The following is a 27,404-nucleotide window of genomic DNA, read 5'->3' as shown; positions in this document are numbered from 1 at the left end:
GTTTAACTGAATATCTTTATACTCATTGGGAGGACTATAAATCGGTTATATCCATTTTGAAAGGAAATTCAGTTAATACTTATAAAAATGAACAATTTGCATTACTTTTGATCAAGCAATTCCACATCTAAGATCCTAACTTACAGATATACTTGTACAAGTGCACAAATACACAGGTATAAAAACTCTATCCCAGTCTCATCTGTAACAGTGATAAATCAGAAATAACCTTAAATGTCTATCAGATAAGGAACTGGTAAAACAATATACACACGAAGGGCTTGCTCTGCAGCTTTGGAAAAAATGAGATCAATACACATTAAAAGAACCGCTAAAATGAAAGCAGTAAGATGCAGAACAGTATGTAGAAAACATGATTTGTGGTATAAAAAGTATTGACATGTGCAGAAAAAACATTTGGAGGATTCACAAATTATGACTCCTGAAACATGGGACCTGGATGACCAGGAGAGAAAAGGGCTTTCACTCCATCTCTTGTGTAATGCTGGATTTGACCATAAGAAATATTACTTTAAAAATACCTACTTTAAAACATAACAGTATTTAAAACAAACCCAAGTGAAACACTAAGCAGCTCCTATATAGGTACAAATGGTGCTCAAAGTAACAAAGAACCTACCTTTTCCTTTTCTTTTTCTTTTGGTACTTCCAGAGGGGCAGGATACGCAAATGTTGATGGTTTACAGTTTGATTTATATTGAACTTTCGGCATCTGAAGAAATAAGAGAATTCTTCCCCTTTATTAAAATAATCAAAATCAAGGTTTAAGGATTCTATACTCAAAATAAGCATACAGATGCAAAGGGATGCCAGAAGTTTCAATTCACATTAAATCACACAGCTATTCAATTATGTTACCACACTTCCCTTAAAGGCATCTGTCTTCTTTCACTGAGTTAGTTTTGAGGTGCTTTACAGAACCACTGTGGTTCCTATACTTTCTTGAAGCTCTGTGCCTTTGAACAGGCATCCCTTTCATTTTTCATTTTACCATGCACCCTGCTTCAGAGGGTTAAGTCCCAGTCATGGTGTGAGCATCAGATCAACTGTTACCTTTTTTGTAGTATCATCTGATTATCTAATCTGCACACCTAACTTCCACGTCCCTTCCTTACACTACAGAGTCTAGCATGAGCCTAATGGAAAAGTTGGCTTTGCATTACTTGGTGACCAGGTTTAAAGTTCTCTAGTCTGAAATTTTCTCTTTTACCCAATTTGCATTGATAGGGAATGGTAATAAGCACGACATTTACTAGGACAAGCAACCTTGTCTTTTCCATCCCACTTTCATTGTAAGGAATGGATATAGAGATCACAAAACTGTGTGCCGGAGGAAGAAGTCCCTAAGATTACACTGTATGTTTAACCACAATGTTAGAGATTGGGAAACCAAAAGATTCTTGCTCTAAGAGAGCAAACTGCTCTATATATATATACAAGTAGTTAATACTGAAACATTTACAAGACAATTAATTGGCTATACAGCTATACTGAAGAAAAAAAAAATCAATCCAGTGAAACACTCAATCTTTATCTGTCCTTTTTTTACCTAAAATTTTTCCACCTTGAAAACTTAAAGAATATTTTAACAACAGTGATGACCAAATGTAAGAGTTATTTAAAGGTCAGAAAGCCTCTGAGAGGATGGAAGACCAAGAAAGTGAATCACTGGGCCAAAGGACTGAGAAAGACACAAGTGAAACCACGACCCCTGCCTTGTTCCACTCCAAAACAGTGTGATGACAGGGAATGCATCACCTTAAGTCTTTGACTTATGTGACTAGTTTCATTCTATCACTGCCCCTGGCTCCTCACCTCCCTGGTCCTGTTCTGTCACTACCAAAGGGACATCTACCTATCTGGTTTTCCCTTAGTAACAATCCTTTCCTCCAGCAAACACTCTAGCATTGCATAACAGTGGAACATACCCCTGTCTCTAACCTTCCTTTCTTAGTAAGGTTTAGTTTAGGTCTCCCTTGCCCAGACGGTTGCAACAGCATTGTAACAAATTTCCACTGATACGAGAATGATGTTTCTAAACTGCAAATCTCACCATGTCATTTATCTGCATGAAATCCTACAAAAGCTCTCACAGACGTTCAATATTAAATAAAATTCATCAATGATTATAAAGCCTTTGCCCCCTCTCACCATTTCTTAACTGATTTACCCAAGGTTACACTGTTAGTAAAGAGACTTAATTTTCAAAACTTCCACCAACACACTCCTCTCAGTAAGGTGACTCAGTCTGAGGGGAAAATATTTTATTAATAAGATGCCAACTAATCTTTAAGATTTTCATGAAAATCCTCATGAGTGGGTGGCGAACAGGATATAGTAAAGATATTCTATAAAACTGAGCTCTTGCAAACATACCTTTAAGTCTTTGTTCAGGCCAATGACACAGGTAGGGGTATAAGCCAATGACAGGAAGTGTGAAAGAGGAAACCAGAACCAGAACTGGGTAAAGACAAGTACGCCAACCACAGAAGGCATATGGGTGTGTCCAGTTCTGGACTGCAAGGAGATCGTGACATTATGTCCACCTGCAGAAAAGGACAGAAATCATGAACATGAATCTAGCAGAGCAAACTACAATTTCTAAGTACTGCACTAGAAAAGAATTTGGTGATTAGTTTGAGAGTATAGTTCATAAAATCTAATATGAAGTCACTGGAATTAGCCAGTGATCTATCAAGGGTCTCCAAAAGGAAATGTTGGACTCAGGGTAATCAAAAACTTCTTTACACACACACACACACATACATACACACAAACATACACTAGGCATTTTTAAAAAACTAAGCCTGAAGGAATCAGAACTTGTACGTTAAATTAAATATTAATCTATATTGTACACTGGCTTTTAATGTACAAACTAAAAGTAAAATTTTAGTACATGTCATACAACAGCATAAGACAAGAGGTAGATACTGTTTGCTTCTTTTTGTCTTTCTGCTTTAGTATTGTCTGAACGCAGATAGCACCAAGATTAACTAGGCTTGTGATCTTATACAAATCATTTTACCTCTAAAAGGTTTTTTTTGCCCCATTGGCAAAATGAGTTTGAATCTGACCATCTGCACTAAAGCACTACCATGAAAGAAGAAAAATTTTAATATCGAATCCTTGATTTGATTTAAAAAATTTTTGGAGGAAGCATAATATATAAAACAAATCAGAGCTAATTCTATTAAATTAGAAGAGATTTTGGGCTTGAACCTGACCTATTAATCTACCAGCTGCCATGTCTCCTAGACTATCCCCTGAGGGAGTATAGAGAAATACAGTTTGAAAGCCAGTAAAGAAAGAACTAAGGTCCAAGTGTCAGTTAGCTACATCTTTACAGGCCCTCATAAGGCTGAGATTCTAGGATGCTCTGGAGGTTGCAAACATGAATGTCTTTAGGACAGGTCAGGTAAACAAATGAGAAAGCAGTACGGTTGAAGCAAACGGAAAAGTTCGTATCATATTTAAAGAGGACATGTTACTCGGGGTGTAGGTCCATGGTCATCATGTAATTTTGTTTTTAAAAGTGCACTTGAATCTGGATTTCTGACAAGTATTTGCAGATTTTGCTAGGCAGGCAAAAACACGTGTTTAAGGCAGATATGGCCCACGGGCTACTGTGTTGCTGCCTCTGGTCTACAGTCACAGTGTTAGTGTTGGACCCCAGAACTCAAGATGTGAACTTTGTACTTCATATAATGCAGCCTATGAAAACAGGGCTTGTTTGCGCCTAGTCAACATCCTAATCTGAATTCCAATTGTGGATCTCCATTGTTTGATTCCACTTCATCTCAGTATCTCACAGATGTCTTCACATTTTGCTTGGAATCAGGAAGTGAATACAAACTTAAACCAAAAAGCATTTTAATTTTTTGTAAGAATCAGGGTTCTACTGTTCAACCAAATAACCTAGATTTTTTCGTTACTCCTTTACAGATATTTCATTTACAATTTTACCTAGAAAAAATCAGGTATACTTTAAATGTATTTTTCCAACAGGAATGAATTCTACTTTTACTGTTGGCTTATATTCCTCCCCATTCTGACCTCACATTCACAGAATGCTTACTACGGATTGAGAATTCTGAACAAAATGCTGAAAAAGATTCCAAGCAGCTCCAATCTAGTGAAGATGGATAATTTGATAATTAAAATAAGGCATAAAAGTATTATGACAGACATAAAGCTAGGCCCACCTAACCCATGGCAGAGGCTGAAGAGGGTAGAAGGGAAGGAAAGGCTTCCTAGAGAATGTGATATTTGACCTGTTTTGAAGCTGAATTTCCTTTTATTTCAATGAAATCTATCTTCTTCAGACTTAGAAACTAAACCTGCCTTTTGTTCTAACAGTGTGAGATTAATATAAAACAAGGGAAAGTTTATTTTACTGATAGTATTTGCACAGTTTTATAAACTTCAACTATAAACTTTCTTAATCTCCAGCTTTTCTCCATGAAGAGACTAAATCATTGAATGAGTTCTCATAAACTTCAACTTCACTCATTTCTTTGAAGTTTCCCTCTCCGGATTTTCTCTATTACCATTAACTTCTGAGACAAATCACAGTACTAAAATTTTTTCTAAAGCAAAGTGAAAAAGGGAAAGGAAATAATTTTATGCTCCTAATAGTGAACATGGCACTACAGAACTTTTAATAACACTAAAAAGAAATGGAAAGAAGCACCAAAATTTAATTGGCTCATCACAGATCAAACAGACACAAAAAAAGTGGCAGAAGGAGAGAGGGGTTCAAAGAGGAAGGAGGGGAAAACACAGAGAGGACTTCTAGTAGAGATGGCAGAATAAAGCTAAAATAAAGAATTGTTCTCTCCCCAATTCCTTAACAAATGACTCTGATTTAGTAAAAATCCAATGAATGAATGAGTAAAGGGTTGAAATGTAAAATCATAAAATTCAAAACAAAGCAGCTAAAAGAAAAAAAAAAAGATTATGGAGTGGTAAAACGTTACTTCTAAATCCTATTTAAAAACCAATTACCAAAAATAGTCCATCTGAAAAGGCTATACACTGTATGATTCCAACTGTATAACATTCTGGAAAAGGAAACACTAAAGCTAAGAGATAGCAAAAAAGATTAGTGGCTGCTAGGGGACTGGAGATAGGAGGGAGGGAGGGATGAAAAGGTAGAGCACAGAGGATTTTTAAGGCAGTACAACTATTCTGTATCATACTGTAAAGGTGGATACATATCATTACGCATCTAACAAAACCCACAGAGTGAACCTGAATGTATACTAGAGACTGACAAAATCCAGTCAGTTAAGTGTCAAGTCTTAGTATATATACCCTGGAAAAAGCAGCAGCAAAAAAGAAATGGTGGTAAGCAAGAATTCATTTAAACATGAAATCTAAGACTAAACTGAGAACTATAATTTCACAAGAGAATGTATTTGTTATGAGCCATGACAACGAATCACAAGCTGGAATCAAGACTGCTGGGAGAAATATCAACAGCCTCAGATATGCAGATGATGCCACTTAAATGGCACAAAGTGAAGAGGAACTAAAGAGCCTTTTGATGAAGGAAAAAGCTGGCTTAAAACTCAATATTCAAAAAAACTAAGATCATGGCATCAGATCCTATCACTTCATGGCAAATAGATGTGGAAAATGTCAAGAGTGTCAGATTCCATTTTCTTGGGTTCCAAAATCAGTGCGGATGGTGACTGCAACCACAAAATTAAGAGATGCTTGCTCCTTGGAAGAATAGCTATGACAAACCTAGAAAGTGTATTAAAAAGCAGAGACAACACTTTGTTATCAAAGGTCCATATAGTCAAAGCAACAGTTTTTTCAGTAGTCATGTACGGATGTGAGAGTTGGACCATAAAGAAGGCTGTGAAGAGTGTGAAGTGAAAATCACTCAGAGAATTGTGTCCAATTCTTTGCAATCAAATGGACTGTAGCCTGCCAGGCTTCTCTGTCCATGGAATCCTCTAGGGAAGAATACTGGAGTGGGTAGGCGTTCCCTTCTCCAGGGGATTTTCCCGACGCCAGGGTCTCCTGCACTGTAGGTGGATTCTTTAACAGCAGAGATACCAGGGAAGCCAAAAGAAGGCTGCATGCTGACGAAGTGATGCTTTTGAACTGTGGTGCTGGAGAAAACTCTTGAGAGTCCCTTAGACAGCAAGGTGATCAAACCAGCCAATCCTAAAGGAAATCAACCTTGAATATTCACTGTAAGGACTGATGCTGAAGTTGAAATCCCAGTACTTTGGCCACCTGATGCAAAGAGCTGACTCACTGGAAAAGACTCTGATGTTGGGAAAGATTGAGGGCAACAGAAGGGGATGACAGAGGATGGATGGATGGATGGATGGCATTACTAACTCAATGGACATGAGTTTGAGCAAACTCTGGGAGACAGTGAAGGACAGGGAAGCCTGTCGTGCTGCAGTTCATGGGGTAATAAAGAGTTGGACATGACTTAATCACTGAACAACAACAATGACAATGTAAGTATAACATAAAAACCTTGAAAGGTGGCAAAGAATGAGAAGGAAGAAAATATGGCATGTCAATGTCTGTAATGTTTATCACCACAGGAAAAAGAGAATCAATATTGTCAAGAACTGAAATGGTTTACTTCATCTGAAGTATCCATAGAATATTTTCCTTCTTTATATACAGCTGCAATAACCTATTTTTAAATTGAAAAGAGAAAAATATAAACTGTACCTTAAACACTAAAAATTTAAGCAGAAAACTCTCAACTTCTTGGAAAATTAAAACAAAACAAATGCCATTAGACAAATGGATTAAAAGAGAAGAGTATTTGCCTTAGAAACTTAGAAAACTGCGCTAACATTACAAAAAAAAAAAGAGAGAGAGAGAGAGAGAAAAGCAAATAAGAGTCAAGCCAAAATAATCTAGGGGGCAGAAAGACTAACAATAGCATATAAACAAATATGAAGAGAAATCTAATAAACTTAATAAAGAAAAAGGTAAAACAATCAAATTAGAAAGGAGACAGATTTTTTAAAAAACCTCATCTATAAGGGAGATTACCTAAAATTATAAAATAAGGACACTAAAAATCTTGCTATGACTAAAAAATACTCCAAGTGGAAAATATGAAGAGGTTAACCAAAAAAACCTAAGGTATCAAAACATTCAGCTTCTTTTCCTGATCTCATTCACTAGAAATATAAACACATTTCTAGTTGACCAATAAAACAGTGGTAATAAATATGGTTAACAGTTATTAGAAGAAATTAAGATAACTAATAAGTTTGAGAGCTCACCTAATAATAGAATTACTATGAAAACCTTGAGATACTATTTTTTACCTTCCAAATCAGCAAAGATTAATAAAAAAGATTATACAATTTTTTATTTTTATGTATAATTCATATATTATATACATGCCTAGGGTACAGTTAGAGAAAGAATCTCACTGAGTGAAATATCACCAATAATAACAAACAGTTAAAGAGTATGCTGCTAAATAAACCCAAAATCCAAGGTCCTAAAACACACCATTCTATCTTGAAAAATCAGCCCATTTCTTTTGAAACAAACCATAGCGTAGTAATGACGAATGTGAATTCAGGAGCCGGTACAATGTGCTATGCATATGAGGCAAATATTGCATGTACCTTACTTTAGGATGATTTGGCTGCTAGAATTTATCTAAAACTTATTTTCCTCAAAAAATTTCCAATGTCAACTTGTTTAAAACTGATACATACTACGAAAATCAAAGGAAAAAAATCAGCCAACACTCATCAAACACTTTACTAAGGTACTGGGATGGTTTTAATTGCTTTACATGTATTTTTAATCCTCCCAACACTATGAGGTAGACTCTACAAGACAAGAAAACAGACATAAAGAGGGGAACTATAGCTAGGACTGTAAAGTAACTGGGATTCAAACCCTGACAGTTTGCAGCCTTAACTGTACTAAATTATTTCTATGAACTGCAGATTCCAAATTTTTTCCAGAAATAATTTGTCTCAGACTCAATTTCTACTTTGTCATATAGTCAGAAAAGATATTTCATTAGATTTAAAGAGATAAATAAATGTGGAAGATTTAAAAACATTTACCTGCGTCCAGTATGCCCTGGGCCAGAATAGCGCCAAACTTGGCCATGACATCATCATGTTTATCATTGATGACTTTGGAATACAGCTGTCTGAACTGATTCACCTGAAGGAACAAGAAAAAGAATTACAGCCTAATTCTATTCCCTTGCTGTGTGATTTTAGAGCAGGGAACAGACTGCTCAAGTGGTAATGAAACCTCAATTCTGATTCACAACATGCAAAGAGAGGGGGGTCTGGACCAGATTTGACGGCAGACCTGTCCCATGGTTGAAGCACAGATGTCACGACTTTTCTGGTATCAGAGCACCAGTTCTGTTTTCAATCCTCATTCCACAGTGGATGATTCAGACTCGGGGGAATGCTGAATGCGATTTTGTACTGCACCACTGTTAGTCAGCAGGCTGAAACTGTGTGAGTGAACACAGGCTTTCGCTGCACTGTGCATTAGGGCTATTCTGCTCACCATCCACCTACAGGGCTCCTATGGGGCACAGTCCTTCCATTCTACCCTAAAACAAACTACTCTTCACTGCAGCTGCATGAGTATGTTTTGGATTTATATTCACACATACAATACAGATTTTCATTATGCACACACATTAACTTTTTGAGGAGTAATAATTACTCTTACCAAAAGAACACACCAAAAAGGAACACACATGCTGACACATTTCGGGAGGGATTATGAGTAATTTCTGTTTGCTTCTTTATTATTTTCTGTACTTTCTAAAATTAACATATATTAACTTTTATAACTAGAAAAGAGGATTTATAAAATATATGCTCTTGTTAAAAGTACCTATGATTTTTGTGTGACAATAAAGGAAATATTTTATGTTTCTTCCATGTCTTACACTTTTCTTTTCCCACCAAGCACTTTTCAAATGGTAGGTACTGAGAAAGAAACCTGCTTGTTCAACAAGGAATGATTATGGAGTTCCCCAAATCTGCCAAAAGCGGAAAACACCGAATTTGAGTTTCCTAACATAATGATTTTATCTACACTACATATTCTTTCAGAATCTCTTCTCCCTTCTGTTATCTTGGTCTGGGAGGCCACACTGCGCTATAATACAGAGTAATACAGGATCAGACGACACTGGCTTGTAAATACCTCTGCTCTAATAAGCTGTTTGGGTAAGTTCTTGATACTGATCTTTTCTTTTTTTTTTTTTTTGATACTGATCTTTTCTGAGTCTCAGTTTCTTCATGTCTACAGGGATTGTAACACCTACATGGCTGTTTTAAGGATCATATGAGGTAATATATACATAAAGCAATGTGTAAAAGGCATTGTATAGTTCAATAAGCACGGCTGTCTTACTATACCAGAGAAGAATCCCACCGGTCCTCCGTGACTATTACCTCTAACAAAACAATACTTCTTAAAATGGTGCTCACTCTTATTCATAGGCAGCAACAGAATGTGATGGGGAAAACAATGAGCTAACTGTGCCACTACCCAGCTTATGACCATTAACAAGCCACTTCTCTACATCTTACTTTCTCTAACTATAAAACCCTGCATGATGAGATCATCACCAAATTTCCTTCCAGCTTTAAAAATCCTAAGGTTTGATGCCTTTACTCTAGTTCAACAGGTCAAATTCCTTTGATTCTGAACTTATTTTAGAAGAACACTTACATTACCTTATATAGGATGGAAATTTTATGTGCTAACAGTTTATGAAATGGTTCATGAACTTATAAAAAGAAACACTGGACAAAGCACTGTATGTACATTATAAGGAAAAATTTAAATATAAAATCACACCCAAAATAAGAAGGCAACATCTGAAAGATGGAATTAAAAAAAAAATCAATACAAATACATAATAGGTTTATCCAATTAACATTAAGTAGACTAGTACTTAAAAAGCCAGTTTTTGTTCATCACTTAAAAATTTTTCTCCTATTTTATTATTTATGCAGCAGTGACTTCATTTTCATTATTACAATTCTTCATAAAGAATTTCATGGCTAAGGATCATGATTTTCTGACTCAACTTCATCAGTATGAATAATATGGCCCCTACAGAAAACAAATTAGAATTTGTAGAAGAAAGTCATATTAACTTTCCATTTTATATCATGATAATCTCAAAGAAAAGATAATTAAATTTCAGACAATGCTGTGATCCATGCTTTCTGCTGTGCTTGATTAAAGTCTGCTGCTGCTGCTAAGTAGCGTCAGTCGTGTCCGACTCTGTGCGACCCCATGGACTGTAGCCTACCAGGCTCCCCCATCCCTGGGATTCTCCAGGCAAGAACACTGGAGTGGGTTGCCATTTCCTTCTCCAATGCATGAAAGTGAAAAGTGAAAGTGAAGTCACTCAGTCGTGTCCGACTCTTAGCGACCCCATGGACTGCAGCCTACCAGGCTCCTCCATCCATGGGATTCTCCAGGCAAGAGTACTGTAGTGGGGTGCCATTGCCTTCTCCGTGATTAAAGTCTACCCTCTCCAAATTCCTACATTTTAAATATTCGTCATGTTTTTAATTCTACACACCTTATACTGTTGCGGGGAAAAAAAATAATCCATGCTTGTATGCCACAGAGAAAAATAAAGGTAGGGGGGAGAAGGGAATAAAATTCCATTAAGTCTTTTCTGTTGTTACTCATCACCTAGGTATGTCTCTTCCTCTGTCTCTTTTTTCCTTCAGTTTTCCAGGATATAGAAATGAAACTGTACATCAGAGATCAATTTCAGAGGGTTTTTCTTGCCCCCTTTTATCTTTTTATAATAATACATTAGCTCTTATGACTTCAACTAGGGCTCTTAATTCCTTCCACAAAATCCTTGAGGCCAAATGAATTTTGGAATTCAGAATTCACAGTTAACAGGTGCATACACCATTAACTATGCAATAACCTCAGTGGAGTATGGGGATAGTATCCCATAATTAACCAAATTAATATTTCTGAAGCAGCAAAATGACTGAATATTTTACTAAATGGGATAAAGGCTATAAACATGTTCATACAAGGTTAGATTTTACAGCCAAATGAGAGTTTAAAAACAAATAAAATTCTTAGTTTTTAGAGTTTTCTGGAATTGGAATTGCAGATAAAGGGCTCTGGACTTACATAATTTATCTGGACTGGCTCCTATTTTTTTCTTTAGTTCTGATTATTTCCCTATGTTCTCATCTTATCTCCAAATGACTTGCTATAATCTCAAACTTAATGTGACTAAAGTGAAAATTATCTTTCTTCTTTTTCAAGATATTCCTGGCAGTGCTATTATAATTTCCTATCAACATAACAAATCATGTTTCTAGCTTCCTCCTCAATTTTATTAGCATAATTTTGTTCACGTTAGTTGCCTGTGCCTTATCTTTATATTACCACCAACACCTGTAGTGTCTAAATCCCCTCTTACTTAAGGCAACAGTATGTAATATAGATTTCTATTTACAAATGTGTTATACTGTAAAATGAACCTTATAAAAGTTGATGCTTATTTATTTTAGAACTGCAAAAGCTTATCAAACTTGGCCAAATATGATCCTACTTCCAAATGGGGTACCTGTCAGTGGTAGGAGAAGCTTCCTTGTAGCAGGTCTTAGGCTTGATGATATTGGGCAAGGATGAGCACTAGATCCTATTCTTATACTTCAATATTTTTATCTGATGCTATGTATGTTACTTGCTATATACATGTTCAAGTAACTGCTAACAGTGGAGTTCATTTAATAAGAAAAACAGAAGTAGATTCTTCATAAAGAGTTTGGTTTTGGAGACAAAATAACTCTCAAGATCTATAAAAGAACATTATTCTAGTTAAATGGTTCTGATCCTCTGGTATAACAGCTTTTTAAATTGGGTCTGTAATCACCCAAAAGGGTATACAGGTTCTTAGGCCTATGTTTGTGAGAGTAAGAAACCGGCAGAAGAAAAGCAAAGATGTACTGGAGTTAGTTCAACTAAGACCACAATATGTAGAGCTTAGTGAGCTTAAAGACAGCATTCTATAAAAGGATGTGATATAGATCACGATTACATAAAAAACATTTCCTTTGGAAATTTCCATTGAGAATCTCACAAAATGTCTCAGAAATATCTCTTCTGGATTCCTTTAAGGAAAGGGTTATAGTCTTGATTAAATTAACATGCAACTTTTGATTTCAAGGCATTTTCACTTTATTTCATGGACTGGTTGTAACCTTGTGACTAGGACCCTGTAGCCTGGAGAACTTCTCTTTAAGCTTGTTAACAGTTGTTTCCTTTCAGCAATAACACATACCACCCTGAAAGAATATCTTTTTTTTTTTTTTTTGCCTCACTGTGAAGCTTGCAGGATCTTAGTTCCCTGACCAGTTTCTCTGCAGTGGAAGTGTGGAGTCCTAATCACTGGATCACCAGGGAATTCCCAATCAATGTTGTCTTCTTAGCAATTATCAGATAAAAGAGAGATGATATGAACTATAGTCTACAAAGCTCTTGATCATATGCTTCAGAGCAGAAAACAACAAAATAGAACTTAAACTCTAAGGATTTATGAAACTTTAAGGATTTATGAACTGAGTAACAATTTCACTGTAAGGGGTAGTGTTTCCAGAAAGAACATTTGTTGTATAAAGTTTTGCTTTTTTGTCCTTGGGGTACACATTTAACTTTCCCCCATGCAATTTATATTAATGGCATAGGCTACCAGGTATAACTACATTTCAACATTCTGAATCAATACCAAAGATTCTGATACAATGTGAAGATGGAATTGTGTTCCACATATTCACATCAGCCAAGACTTGGTTCAACAAATGTTTAAGAATGATTACAAAATAATAATTATTCTAATTGTTGCATTCTTTTTAACTTTTTCTAAATATGCAAAAGTGTTACTTATTAGTACTTGGCCATTGTTGGTACACAGTTTATGGTTATAAAATCAAATCAATGAAATTCTACAGCAGAGGATGGGAAGATGGTGAAACATTTGTCATGTTCATAATACATAAACATGAAAGTAACAGACCAAAGTGAATAAATATCAGGGTATATTTCTGTTAGGGGAGATGCATTCCATGACCAAACTTCCTTCTTTAATGACATTACTCAGTTGGATAACTTCTAGCTAACAAAGATCAACAGACGATCAAAAGCAGACATAAAAGATGCAAAAACTACTCATATTATAACTGCTGTATTTAAAAACACAACCCAAAAAGAAACATGGTCTGTTTGAAAAGATGTTCTAGAGTAATATATTATTAAAACAGGATGCAAAGTTTGATTCTATTTCTGCAATAATCCAGTTTTTAGAAGTCTTAGAAGTGATTTTGAAAGAGTAGAACTGGATTAAAAAAAAACCCAAAAAACAGCAACAAAAATGATAGCAACTGCTCAGAAACTGAAATTTATTAAACAAAGTTTCACAGAATAATCAATGAATTCTAAAATTATTTTTCTCCTTCACCCTCCCTTGCCCCCTTCCCAGTCTATCTACTTTGCTGAAAATAAATCTACCTGATGAGCAAAAAGACAGTATACCAATGGCATTTTCTGTTGTCAATCTCTTTCACTGCTTCTCATACAGAAGCAGAAATAATACAAGCTTGTTAAATGCTCTAAGTTTAAATTAAGAATGAAAAGATCTGAAATTACTGCATAAACTATATACATCTATTACATTATGTCAAACATGGTAATTTTAGTATATGTAAATACGATCTATACATCATCTGTTTCTCAACAAAATGAGAAGTTCTGGCTGAGCTGCAAAGATACATTAGACACAAAAGTCTGAAATAAGGTCTGAGAGGAGAGCCCGTGAGATTTTAAAATAGATGCCTTGAAATCTGTTATGGAGTCACCCACATGGTCTATGTGAGGACTAGATGATAGAAGGATATGTGAAAAGGACTTGAATGGGGAAAGCTGGGCTTTAAATCAGTCCTCCTAACTCCAAGCCTAGAAATGGGCTTCAGAGAGACTACGCCGTGGGCTTAATATAATCAGCGGTCACTGTGCACTGACATCTGACACATGAAGTGAGAGGCATTTGCTATTGACTGAGGCACAAGCAATCCAAGAGGGAGGGAGAAGAAAAGGAAGGAGGGAGAGAGAGGAAGAGGCAAGCAAAGCTGCAATGAAAATCTATTACAATCTGACCTGCAGGAGGGCAAAATATGTAAGAGTTGTGGATAAAGTAAGTCAGTCTTCCTGGAGCCACTTGAAACCCCGCCCAAGGGGTCTCCAATGAAGGCAACGACATTGCTACAGAGAATCTGGATGAGCTCTTTTCTTAACTGAGACTGTATATACTATATAAAGTGACTGCAGAACTTTTTATTGCCTCAGAGGATGAATCAAAAAAGTCATGGACCACTGAGTTTGTATCATGTATTAGAGGAACAGGTCATCCCACTGAACAAACTTTAAAAGGACAGCAGAAGGCAGAAATTAAAGTTGATTTTTATGATTTTGCCAACCTATGAGTTCCAATTTTTCAAGTATGGCTATGCAGCTGAATTAACAAAGTGACCATTAATTTATAAAAAATGCATTCAAAGAATATTATATACTTAAAGCTTTCCCATTCTCCTACTTCTTTACTTCCTATGCATTGTGTTCACAATAGCTGAGGTAAAAATGTACTCAAGAGAAGATAAGCTACTAAAGAAAAGTCTGAACTAGTTCTCTCCTAGAGAATATTTTTGTCCGCTCACCTTTGGACAAGTGATTTCAGTCTGCTGGATCATGATGAGAGCCGAAGCTATGAGAGCTCCTTGCCTCACATAGTTCACAGGGTCATTTGTCATTGGTTCCAGCAAATTAATTGCTTCCTGAAAGCATAAAAAAAAAACTTTTAATAAAGTTCATGTGGCTAAATTTTCAAATTAGTTACTGTCTTTCTAACACAATATTTCCATCTAACATTGTATTCACAAGTTAATTTAAGACTATTTGGATGTAATGGTCAGAACTGAGCATGCTTTAAGTTTCAATATAACTGATGGTAAGTGAAAAGGAAGCTTAGAGAACAGGAGTGCCCCTGTTTTCAGGTAAACGAGGTCAGGAAGAAAGTAAGAAAAAATGAGATTAATGTTTGATAAACAATATTATTTTCCAGGTGCAGTGGAAGATATTTTATATATTTATTACATATTCAGGATGAAGAGGGTATATTCATCCAAAATGTATAAAATACCTTCCACTAAAACAACAAGAGCAATAGAAAACAATCTTTATAAACAAAGAAACAGAAATGTGAATTGCCAAAAATCACCTAAGTGTAGCAAACTCAGGCCAGTCTGACTCTGTATCCAACTTCTTTCAAATACTAGAGAAAGATAATATCTTAAGATGATTTTACAAAACCTAATTTAAAAAATTAATCAAATCTAAATCGAAACAAACAAAAAACAAACAGAACTCTGAAAACAAGATTTTACTTGCTAGTAGAATGGCAACACAAATTAAATCAAACAGGATTAGAACTGATTCCATGGTTACACTTTGAAAGACTATATATGGTGGAATTTTCTAAAATGTTTACCAGGATTTTCCCAATATTAAATTCTTCAGAATATCAGTTCTATGAAAACAGGATTCCTTGATTAAATAAGTTTGGGAACTCTAGCATACTATATATTAACCCCTCTTGCAGATTCAAAAATGTATCTAGCACATCAAGGGCTCCAGGAACGTATATATCATAACAAAAGGTTTAAGAAACCTAATTAAAGGAACCGCTAGTAAACAGACTCATAGATTTAGAGAACAAACTTATGTTTGCCAGGGGAGAAGGGTGGGGAAAGGGATAGTTAGGGAGTTTGAAATTGACATGCACACACTGCATATTTAAAATGAATAACCAACAAGGTCCTACTCCTTAGCACAGGGAACTCTGCTCAATGTTATGTGGCAGCCTGGATGGGAAGGGAGTTTGGGGGAGAATGGATACATGTATATTTGTGGCTGAGTCCCTTTTCTGTCCACCTGAAACTATCACAACATTGTTAACTGGCTGTACTCCAAAATAAAATAAAAATTCAAAAAAAAAAAAAAAGAGAAAGAAACCACTAGAGCTTTGTATATTTGACCAGGAACTCTTTTGCTCTATTAAACACTCTGCAGGAGCTTTGTTTAGCACCTCTAACAAGGTCCTTAGGTAAGTATAAATCTGGAAGAACAGAAGAATGAGTTTATATGATTATCAAACTTATTTTAATACAGTATGTAATTTCTCAAATGTCCTTTGTTTCAAAGCCGGGTAAATGAATTGAATCCTTTTTTGGGGGTGGGGAGTAATGATTTACTTACATGTCAATTTATTTATTAAAAAAAAAATCAAGAGTGATTAACAGATAAACATCACATAAGTACATTCTTTCTCACTTCCCTGTAAAATGTAGTGCTGTTGTTTAGAAGAATAAGTTTTTCAAATATTATTCATATATTGTTAATATTGTTTATGAAGTAGTCATGATAAAAATTTAACAAAATTTCCAACTTATGAGTTAGAAGACACTAACTTGGCCTTTAGAGTATGTGATATAACCTCAAAGACATATTTTAGAATAAACAGAGTGTTTCAGGTTTTTCAGAAAGAAAATTAAAGTGCCAAACTTCAGACAGATATTCATAAGTAGATCATATAAACTATCTAGAAATAAAGCAGACTTGTTTAGTAAAAGTAATGAAAAATGTTCATTGAATTAACTTGTCAGATGCTGTGTCTCAAAGAACATTTGCTCCTAGATACCATATTAAGTTCAGAATAATCTGGAAAGAAAAAAAATCTAATTTACATTTAACTTATGAAGTCTGACATAAATGTCTACTAAAGACCCGAGGGAGAAAATACTTTGCAAAACATTCAACTATATTTTTCCTTTATTTATAGAACAGATGTGTCTGGAAAAAAATGAAGGCCAATTTCTATAAACTGTATTTTTACACACAATGACTTTTCTAATAAAACTGAAGATACATTCTCATGTAAGAAATTCTCCTCCAAAAAAATGAAAACATTTAAAAAAACAAAACTGTGAGGGCAGAAACCATGTCCAACTTGCTCCTCATCATATCCTTAAAATGATCTTCCCTCTATCATTCAATTGACAAATGTTTACTGAAACTCTACTATGTGTCAGGTCTGACTTTAGGTTTTAGCAGTGAATATTTGGTTCTCAGGGACCCTACATTTCAGTGGAGAGGAGACAGACAATAAATAAATAGGTCAAAATAAAAAGTAAAAAAAAAAAAGACAAAGAAACCACTAGAGCTTTGTATATCCCAGCATTTGTTCATTGTATTTGACCAAGAACTCTTTTGCTCAATTAAGTCATAAAAATATGTCAGGTGATGCTAAGTGCTCTGAAGAAAAATAAAGCAGGGTAAGGAGACAGAATAGGAATACTGGAAGGGCATGTCTCTCTATAAATTTTTATACAATTCTTACCACACAGTGAAAATGCCTATTTTAATTTCTAGCTTCAATAATGTTTTATGTGACTAGGAAAAATTATTTGTATCCAATACTAACCCTCCTTATTAGAGAAAAAGTCAAGCAAGTTAAAATCTAATTTCTGGAATCAATCAATAAACCAAAAATTATGCTTTAGTTTGGATAAGAAATGATTTCTAAAACATGGCTCCATTCTGATGTAAAGACTCTGGGGGTATAACCATTTTCTTGTTCTCTCTTTCACACACAGACACACGCTTGTACGCTATTAAAAGAAAAAGTACACCTTTTGAGGAACTAGGCAAGATGTGTTCATGTGTGCTATGAAAGGCAAAATGTGATGATTATGTCATTGCTGTTGATCACGAATACCTGTTATTAAAACACTGGTGCATTTCTTTATGAATCTCATGAAAAACCGTTTTCGAATCATCAATGTGCCTAGCCCAGCTCTTTCTGTCACTTTTGAGGGCTTAACAAATACCATGTTACCTATTACGTTCTTGAGGAAAAAAACAGACAAACAGCAGTTAGGTATAAGGTTAAAACACACACACGAAAAATCAAACTGAATTGACCATGGTGGTCTCAAGAAGAACTTTGATTTCCACAATACTAATTATGCAAATTAAATATGTGAAATAACAATGTAAAATGGCCAGAGTAGTTCTTCAAAGAGAAAAATATTTTTTTTTCTTTTTAAAGAAATCAATGCTTTTCAAAAAATTCAACAGCATTGTTTCTACTAGAGCCACCCATATAATGTGGTTTGTTCTTAAACCGCTTTCAGCAATCCGGCACAGTAAAGTGGGGAAGTTCGGGAAAGCTTAGCTTGCGAGGCAAGTACAGATTATAGCACACTTGTATTTTTACAGCTGTTACATAAACTTTTCTGCTAGGAAAAACAGTCTGGCGCCAGGAAAGAGCTGCCTGCCTGGCTTTGGGCTTTACCTTGTTTCCTGTACCAGCACAGCAGATGCCCAGGGCCATGGCAGCTCCATAACGCACGTGAGGATTGTAACTCTCTGACAACAATGAAACAACGCTAGGGCACTGTTCAGGGGTCCTGATGAGAAACAGAGACATATTTTAAATCAAGATGGAACAACTTTAATCAATTTTGTGAAAGTTATGGGAAACAAGAGAGTTATATTCAACACAGAAGTTGCCGAATTAAAAATCTCCAACAGAATTCTAATATTGATATTAGAAATCTATCATCAACGTTCAGAGACTGTAAGCAAAGACAGGAAAGTATCAGGTGATCCCTCGACCACAGCTCTGCATCGCAGCATTTGTCATTCCTTGTCTCCTCCAGGGTGGGAAACAGTCATGGGTGGAGGGGGTGGGGGCAAACGCCGCTCTGCATCCTCTCATTACTCCTGCTTACTCTGGGTCTTGCTTCAGAAGACAAATGTCACATACAGAGACTCCAACATGATTCCAAATGATTTAAATCTTCCAGTTATTACTCTGATGGAATATTACATTGGTAAATAGGAGTCAGTATGAAAAGAATTGATTTTTGTTTTTTGCCTTCAGCAATTATTTTTGTGTTGATAAGAAAAGAGAAGTTGTTCTTTTCTTGTCTTCTTCATATTTGCAGCAAATAGAGAAAAGAGGACAACCCTGACAAATGAAGTATCTGATCTCCTCTCTGAAAGACTATCCTGTTAGGATGGTTACTTGTGAGGGGCAACCTGATGCGTATAATAACTGGAAGAGAGTGTAAGGGGGATTCTGAAAGGCTGGTGCTGATGTTGAACTAGGTCTGGTTACACAGGCTGTTCAGCTGTGAAAATTCACCAAGCTGTAGGCTAATTATGCGCTCGTTTTTAGATGTATATTATACTTCAATAAAAACTTAAAAAAGAGACTATTCATATATTACATTTCAATAGAAAGTTAAAAAAAAGTATCCTGTTGTGAATGAAAGCAGTTATTACATACAGACCAATTCAAACCTATAATTCTATGCTGAAACTGTCCTCTAGCCTCAAACCCCAATGAATGGTAAATTCAAATTTCCAATGAAGTAGAGCCAAATTTATGAAAACTGTCTATAAAGGTGAATTTGTGGGGAGAGGCAAGACAGGGATAGAGGATTAAGAGTACAAACTACCATGTATAAAGTAAATAAGCTATGAAGATACATTCTACAACACAGGGGATATAGCCAATATATTATGGTAACTATATATGGAACACAGTCTTTTAAAATTGTGAATCAGTATGTTGTACATCTAAGACTTATACAATATTATACATCAACCATACCTCAAAAAGGTGGGGTGGGGGGGAAGAACTTTGATGAAAGGGAAGGTTGGATTATTTACTAACTTTATTATTTAAAAAAAAAGTAACTCATACCCAAAAGTTCACTCAAAACAATGTAAAAACCAGCTGGATATCAAACCCAGGAAACTGATTATACCTAGGATTCTGACATCCAGATCTCTTCACTGACTTTTCAGAGAGTTGGTGGTACAGAGAACACTCCGCCCACTTTGCTCCTTAGCTGCAGCAAGGACAGGACAGTCCAGGGAAAAGTGACTCACAAAGACTTTATCTGAAACGTATCAAAATCTTATTTTATGACTCTCCCCTTGTTAAAAGTATTATGCTTTAAAAAAAAGTATTAACTATTTCATGAGGTTTAGAAAAAAATTTGCCTGTGAACACAAACACAGACCTTTGTTTGGGAGCTTAATCAGAGAGCTTTACTTAGTTTATTACCATAATGACTGAGACAGGCTATGAGGGCTAGAAACTCAAAAAAGCACATAAAAAAATCCTTATATGTCTCTCAGTCTAATAATAATTATTCCAACTCTGACACATTCTTCAGAAAATTTGTTAAGACAAGGAACGACAAACTCATTAATAAATTAGCTTAGACATTCAACTTCTTCAAGAGCAAAATAAAATAATGCAAGAGTGCTAAGTCGCTTCAGTCGCGTCTGACTCTATGCAACCCTATGGACTGTAGCCTGCCAAGTTCCTCTGTCCATGGGATTCTCCAGGCAAGCATATTGGAGTGGGTTGCCATTTCCTTCTCCAGGGGATCTTCTTGACCCAGAGACTGAACCTGTGCCTCTTATGCCTCCTGCACTGGCAGGCGAATACTTTACCACTAGCGCCGCCTGGGAAGCCCCCAAATCATAATATTCTAGGTTTACTTTAATTTTTCGATAGGCAGCTCTCAAAGTACAAATGAATTTTTCCAAGCAATGATCGCAATGCAAACATTCACTGAAAGCAAAACTTCCTTATGTTAATCTTTATCCAAACACATACATACATGCTATTATTATTGTTTAGTTGCTAAGTCATGTCCAACTCTTGTGACCCCATTGACTGTAGCCCGCCAGGCTCCTCTGTTCATGGGATTTCCCAGGCAAGAACATTAGAGGGGGTTGCCATTTCCTTCTCCAGGGGATCTTCTAGACCCAGGGATGGAACCTGTGTCTCCTGCATTGGCAGGAGGATTCTTTCCACACAGCCATCAGGGAACCCCACACACACATGCTGGTAAATATACAATTTTTAAAACTAAGCTAATAAATGAATAAATGACAAAATGATATCAATATAGTCAATATTTTGCAACATGTAATGAAATTAATGGATATCAGCATCATTATCAGACTGCTAACATCATGAAAAGAAAAACAACTAGACCTTATGCCTTATGCACACTGCCAGCCTCTCCTTAAATTAAAAAAAAAAAAAAGAGAGAGAGAGAGAATAAGAAGAAATGAGTGAAAAACTGACTCTGAATTAGACCAAGTCTTTACATGTATCAATTTATAGGAAATACAGAAGAGCAAAAAACATGTTATATTACACAGAGATGCAATGAGGGTGGGGAGGGCTAGGCAAGATATGGAGGAAGAACCTGAAAATTAGTAGAAAATACACTAACTCTTTAATAACAGTTCATAAGACTTTCATTCAGTTGTTTTAGCTAATTCTGACATTCCTTGAATGTTAGTTTTTCTATGTAAACATTTATCTCTTAAGATAACATCATCAAATAATTTCTGTATCTTGTTTTAATGCCTTTGGATCAGTATAATTAAGTATTTAAATGACTAATCCCTAATCAGAAATAAAAGTTCATCTGTCTCCATGAACATTTCCTGCTCTATTTTTTGGCTAGTTTATAAAAGTTTAGAAAGTGAATATGAGATTTAGAGATTAAAAGAGGGGTGATAGTATACACTTTGAATTTTGTTTTCATCTCAATATAAAAAATATATAAAATATTATCAGAAAAATAACTGAAAAAGAAAACAGTTTCATCTCCAAAAGACAGTGTCCCTTGAGATTCTGGATCCTAAGCTACTGCTATTTGCAGTTTTCAAATTAGTTTTTACTGCAGTTTTTTACCATCAATTTAGTATTTAAAGAATTATCCATCTACTACATGTAAAGTACCATAAGGAAAACAAAACCACACAGACCCTGCCTCAAACCTTATGATTTTAGTCCTATCTTTAATATTTCTTTTTTATCATCTTAGTGTATTTTGAAAAACTAAAAATTATTATAGTTTTAGATAAGCTTGTGGTATGTTTCCAAACAGATTAACTGCTTTCAGGTGATGCCAAAATGGAATGAAATCTTCTCAAAGAGGTGAGAAGAAAATAGATTCATAAGATTTATATAAAGAAATTGCTACTTCACTATAAGAAGTGAAAGTGAAAGTCACTCAGTTGTGTCCGACTCTTTGCGACCCCATGGACTATACAGTCCATGGAATTCTCCAGGCCAGAATACTGGAGTGGGTAGCCTTTCCCTTCTCCAGGGGATCTTCCCAACCCAGGAATCAAACCCAGGTCTCCCACATTGGAGGCAGATTTTTTATCAGCTGAGCCATAAGGGAAGCCCAACAATACTGGAGTGGGTAGCCTATCCCTTCTCCATGGGATCTTCCCAACCCAGGAATCAAACCACGGTCTCCTGCACTGCAGGCAGATTCTTTACCAACTGAGCTATCAGGGAAGCCCATGATAAGCAACAAAGCTCTTAAAAATCTCAGAGTGCATTTCTGAACCTAGAGTAACATTCAAAAAGTTACAGCATTATCAGCATGTTTCCGAGCCCTGCCCTTTAAATGAGTAAACTAAGAAATGAAAAATTCACTAGAGGGGGCTCAACAGCAGAACAGGCAGAGATAATATCATCTTTCTTAGGTTAATTGAGAATTGAAGTTAGGTTGGCTGAGACAATCCAATCTGAGGAGTAGAAAAAGAAAAGAATGAAGAAATGCGAACACAGCCTAAGAGACCTGTGGGCATCACAAAACATACAAACATATGCATAATAGGAGTCCCAATGGGAGAAGAAAAAGAGAAGGCTGAAAGAATACTTAAAGAAATAACGGACAGAAACATCCCAAATTTTGACGAAAGACTAGAAACTTAACAAACTCCAAGCAGGATAAACTCAGAGAATGGTACACAAAAAAGACAAAGACTACACTCTAGTAGGAGACAGACAATAATAAGTGATAAAGTAAGTAAAAAGCTGAAGCTCTATGAATAACAAAAAAACTAAATCATGGTAAAGGGCCTTGGAAGAGCCAAGAGAATGGGGCATTTTGCACCATTCATTGGTGCAGTCAGGGCACCTTCAGTGATGAAGTGACATTTAAGCTAAGACAAGAAGGCAGTGAAGAAGTGAGCCAAGTAGCTACCCAGAGGAAGAATACAGGTAGTGGAAACAGCTCATGCAAGTGCCCTGTGGCAGAATGACACCCAGCATGTTCGAGGAGGGGCAAAGACACCAACAGTTTGACGGTAGTGAAGAGGGAAGAGCAGATGAAAAGAGGGGCAGGTTATAGGAAACTGGCTTTTACTATGAGTGAAATGAAGGGCTATCAGGATTCTAAGCGAAGGAATGATATGATCTGACTTGTTTAAAAACAGTCATTTTGGCTGCTCTACTGAGACAAGAGGTAAAGGTAGAAAAAAGGCCAATTAAGAGGCTACCTCAGAAATCTGGTTAAGATATAATAACCAGATATAATAAGATATAATAACCAGTGACTTGGAAAAAGTTGTAGTCATGAACATAGAGGGGAAAAGTTTGAAATTTGTCACCTGATGTGAAGAGCCAACTCATTAGAAAAGACTCTGATGCGAGGGCAGTAGGAGAAGGAGACAACAGAGGACGAGATGGTTGGATGGCATCAATGACTCAATGGACATAAGTTTGAGCAAGCTCAGGGAGATGGTGAAGGACAGGGAAGCCTGGCATGCTGCAGTCCATGGGGTCACAAAGAGTTGGACACAACTAAGCAACTGAACAACAAAGAGTTATTTTAGTACAGTGCTGGGGATAAAAATCTGATTGCAAGGTTACAGACTAGGTAGGTAGTAAGAAGGAAAGTGGAGTAAAAGTCGCTCAGTTGTGTCCAACTCTTTGCGACCCCATGGACTATACAGTCCATGGAATTCTCCAGGCCAGAATCCTGGAGTGAGTAGCCTTTCCCTTCTCCAGGGGATCTTCCCAACCCAGGAATCAAACCAGGTTCTCCTGCATTGCAGGCAGATTCTTTACCAACTGAGCTATCAGGTAAGCCCAGTAAGAAGGAAAAAGGATAGGCAATTATCTAAAGTCAAATGATGAAGGAAAGAGACTGAAGGGATAAAGAAAGGTTTTATTTTTCATTAAGTGGTAAACCTGAGCACGTCTGCAAGAAAGAAGTTAAAGCTGAGAAAACGAATATTTAAGGCATGGATTCTATGTGTGAAAAAGATACTTTATTTAGCAAGATTGCAAATAATATCATAAAGAGTTGGGATTAAGAACTTAGGTAGAAGTTAGTTATGGAAAAGAGGGATGACAACATGATCCCAAAGAATAGGATGGATGGAAAGACATTTTAAGAAGTTGAAAGCTGACTGAGCTTTCAGATTGGTTTAAGCCTTTCATGAAAATAAGCGGTAAATTCAGTCATCAGGGGAATATGAGCACAAAGAGTCTAAGGAGAACAGACTAAGTCTAAAACAGCTACTCTTACTAAAGTTCAGTTATTTCACTGATCTCATCAAAAAAGAATGAATAAGAAAGAAATTTAAAAAAAAATGTCAAGATGTTTTTGGGCTGCAGTGCAGGCCCTGTTGAAGCGAGCTAGTCTTACCTCTACCATACCTATATTGTAAGTGAGTGAGTGGAGTCGCTCAGTCGTGTCTTTGCGACCCCATGGACTGCAGCCCACCAGGCTCCTCCGTCCGTGGGATTCTCCAGGCAAGAGCACTGGAGTGGGGTGCCACTGCCTTCACTATCAGTATACTGTTTCCACCCTTTTTGCCCCCCACCTCCCTCCTCTTCTTTCAACCTGGCTTCCTGTCCTCCCTTTGAAATCTTTGAAGACCTGAGAGATTTTCATTTACTCTGTTAGTACTTGGATCTGAAGTTATGTGTCTCTATAGGAGGTTTTCTGAGAGACTGTAATCTTATATTTAAGGGAGTGTCTGATTAGGAGAATCAGATTGGAGCATCTGATTAGAGAAGGAAATGGCAACCCACTCCAGTATTTTTGCCTGGAAAATTCCATGGACAAAGGAGCTTAGCGGGCTATACAATCCATGGGGTCGCAAAGAGTTGGACACAACTGAGCGACTATCACTCACTCACTCACACTGTTTGCATCCGCCATAGATTATAAATTCTATATAAAGGCAAAACATGCTTATTCTGTTCTTCACTGTATCTCCACAAGCAAATGGAACTCAACAACTGCTTTACACATGAATGAATATGTAATGAACACAATCCACATATTGTCAAAGATTCATTAAGGTGTTAAGTGTTTGAAAGGTATCATGACTGAGAGGTATAGACTATCCAACTAGCCAACCATCTTGGCTGATATTTAAATTGCCTTCCTAGACCTATAAAAGATACTACATTGCCCCTTTAAGTAGAAGACAGATTCTGTTCAACAAAACAAAAGGCATCAGGGATAAAATTCAGTATTTTAGGAAAAAAGGCACCAATTAGGTGTTTTGGTTATAGTCAGATTAGAGTTTGAAACTGACCTTTAAGCTACTTAAGTAAGAATTAATTTATCTGGAGTTCTTGATAAATTAATTTAAGTTAATTAAATAAACTTATCTAGTTCTCTAAATAACATATTCTACACAAAGTTTCCAGATATTTGAAATCTCAAAAAAATGCATTTCACTTATTCCAGTCACCCAGAACAGAGCTGAATAAAGATGATTTAAGCTCTCAGCTGGTAAAGACTCTGCCTGCAATGCAGGAGACCCCGGTTCAATTCCTGGGTTGAGAAGATCCACTTCCTGGAAAAGGGATAGGCTACCCACTCTAGTATTCTTGGGCTTCTCTGGTGGCTCAGATGGTAAAGAATCTACCTGCAACAAGGAAGACCTGGGTTTGACCCCTAGGTTGGGAAGATGCCCTGGAGAAGGGAAAGGCTACCCACTTCAGTATTCTGGCCTGGAGAATTCCATGGACAGAGGAGCCTGGCAGGCTACAGTCCATGGGGTCGCAAATAGTTGGACACGACTGAGCGACTTTCACTTTCATTTGAAGATTTATTAAATATGTGATAGCCATCACTATATCAATTACCATACCACACAAGAGTTGTGGAGGGCTGAGTTATGAGAGCTACAAGTCTCTATTTTGAACAGAACTACATGCCTGTTCTTTGTAATTCTTGTTTTTTCAGTTGGCCCTATTCGCTATTACCAAAGAGCCATCCACCTTTTAATCTGTTACTCTATTTTGGAGAAGAGACGGAAATGTGTTTGTTAAAACTGTCTCAAGAGTGAATTTATCACTGAATATTCTTTTGTACTGCTTAGATTTACTACCATGGGCAAATGGTTTTTTTCATTAAAGACAGGGGAAAGACAAGTTTTTGTGTGTGTTTAGTGTAAAAAAGATTTGAAGTGGTGACTTACAGACAGTCTTCTACCTAATGTGCATGAGGTTTTAGAGCACAGATTTAGTTATTTGTCAATTAGATTCATCTACTCTTTTATTTAGTATTATTATTTTGCTTTCTCTCTGATTGTCAGCTATGCTTCTAATAACTCAAAGTTGTTGTTAACTACAACAATAAGTAGTTGTTCTAACTTCTTATGGTCCCTAGCCATTAAGCTAATTAAAAATACAAATATAAAATAAAAACATTCTAGGAACCAATTTTAACTATTTTTAGTTAAGGTTTAAAAAAAGAAATGAGTCAATGTGGGTAGAAGGGTTAGTATTGACACAGAATTATATAATAATAATGGTCGGTATTTTTATAACATACTCAATGAATATTTTAAAAAACTTATCTGTAAACACAAATTGATGAAGGTTTACTTCATACACGTCTTTTCATTAAATATAATGGTGCTATTTCCAATCTGACATTACTTGTTTTGCAGATACCTACCTGCCTGCATGAGCACAGAAGCCAAACTGTGGTTCAGAATAAAGCACTATTATAAGGTATTTCCATATTCCTGAAAAGAAATTCTGGCACATTAAAATTTATTTGATTGTTCTTGAGGACTATTTTGTCTTCACCCAAAATTATTAGTAAATATTTTTTTCTAAAATATTGAAGTTTGAGTTAAAATAAAGCAGCAAATATTGAATAAAATCTGAAGTGCTCAGTAGAACTGAACAAAATATTTTCTGGTAACTTTCACACAAGCTAAGGAACATAAATTTGAAATGGCATAAATGCTATTGTCAACAGAGAAGTAATTAAATAACTTAAAAATATGAGTGATGTATGATGATCTTTTATCTATTTCTGTGTAGCATGTGGGATCTTTAGTTCCCCAACCAGGGATTGAACCTGCACTCCCTGCACTGGAAGCGTGGACTCTTAACCACTGGACCAATAGGC

At 36.1% G+C, this 27,404-nt stretch overlaps 1 protein-coding gene across 2 annotated transcripts in view; it reads right to left on the bottom strand.

The window, feature by feature from the left end:
- The window catches only part of PSMD1 (proteasome 26S subunit, non-ATPase 1), an 81,523-nt gene that overhangs the window by 8,857 nt on the left and 45,262 nt on the right, over window positions 1-27,404 (bottom strand). For both annotated transcript variants that reach the window (XM_061388016.1, XM_061388021.1), the window contains 5 exons: window positions 18,470-18,584; window positions 14,775-14,891; window positions 8,103-8,205; window positions 2,398-2,567; window positions 641-733 (listed from right to left, as the gene is read on the bottom strand). In XM_061388016.1, the coding sequence (XP_061244000.1) occupies window positions 641-733; window positions 2,398-2,567; window positions 8,103-8,205; window positions 14,775-14,891; window positions 18,470-18,584 (598 nt within the window). The remainder of the gene's footprint in view (window positions 1-640; window positions 734-2,397; window positions 2,568-8,102; window positions 8,206-14,774; window positions 14,892-18,469; window positions 18,585-27,404) is intronic.

The sequence above is a fragment of the Bos javanicus genome, chromosome 2 (genome assembly GCF_032452875.1).
Source record: "Bos javanicus breed banteng chromosome 2, ARS-OSU_banteng_1.0, whole genome shotgun sequence".
NCBI classification, from domain to species: Eukaryota; Metazoa; Chordata; class Mammalia; order Artiodactyla; family Bovidae; genus Bos; species Bos javanicus.
This window is presented reverse-complemented; position numbering and strand designations above follow the sequence as displayed.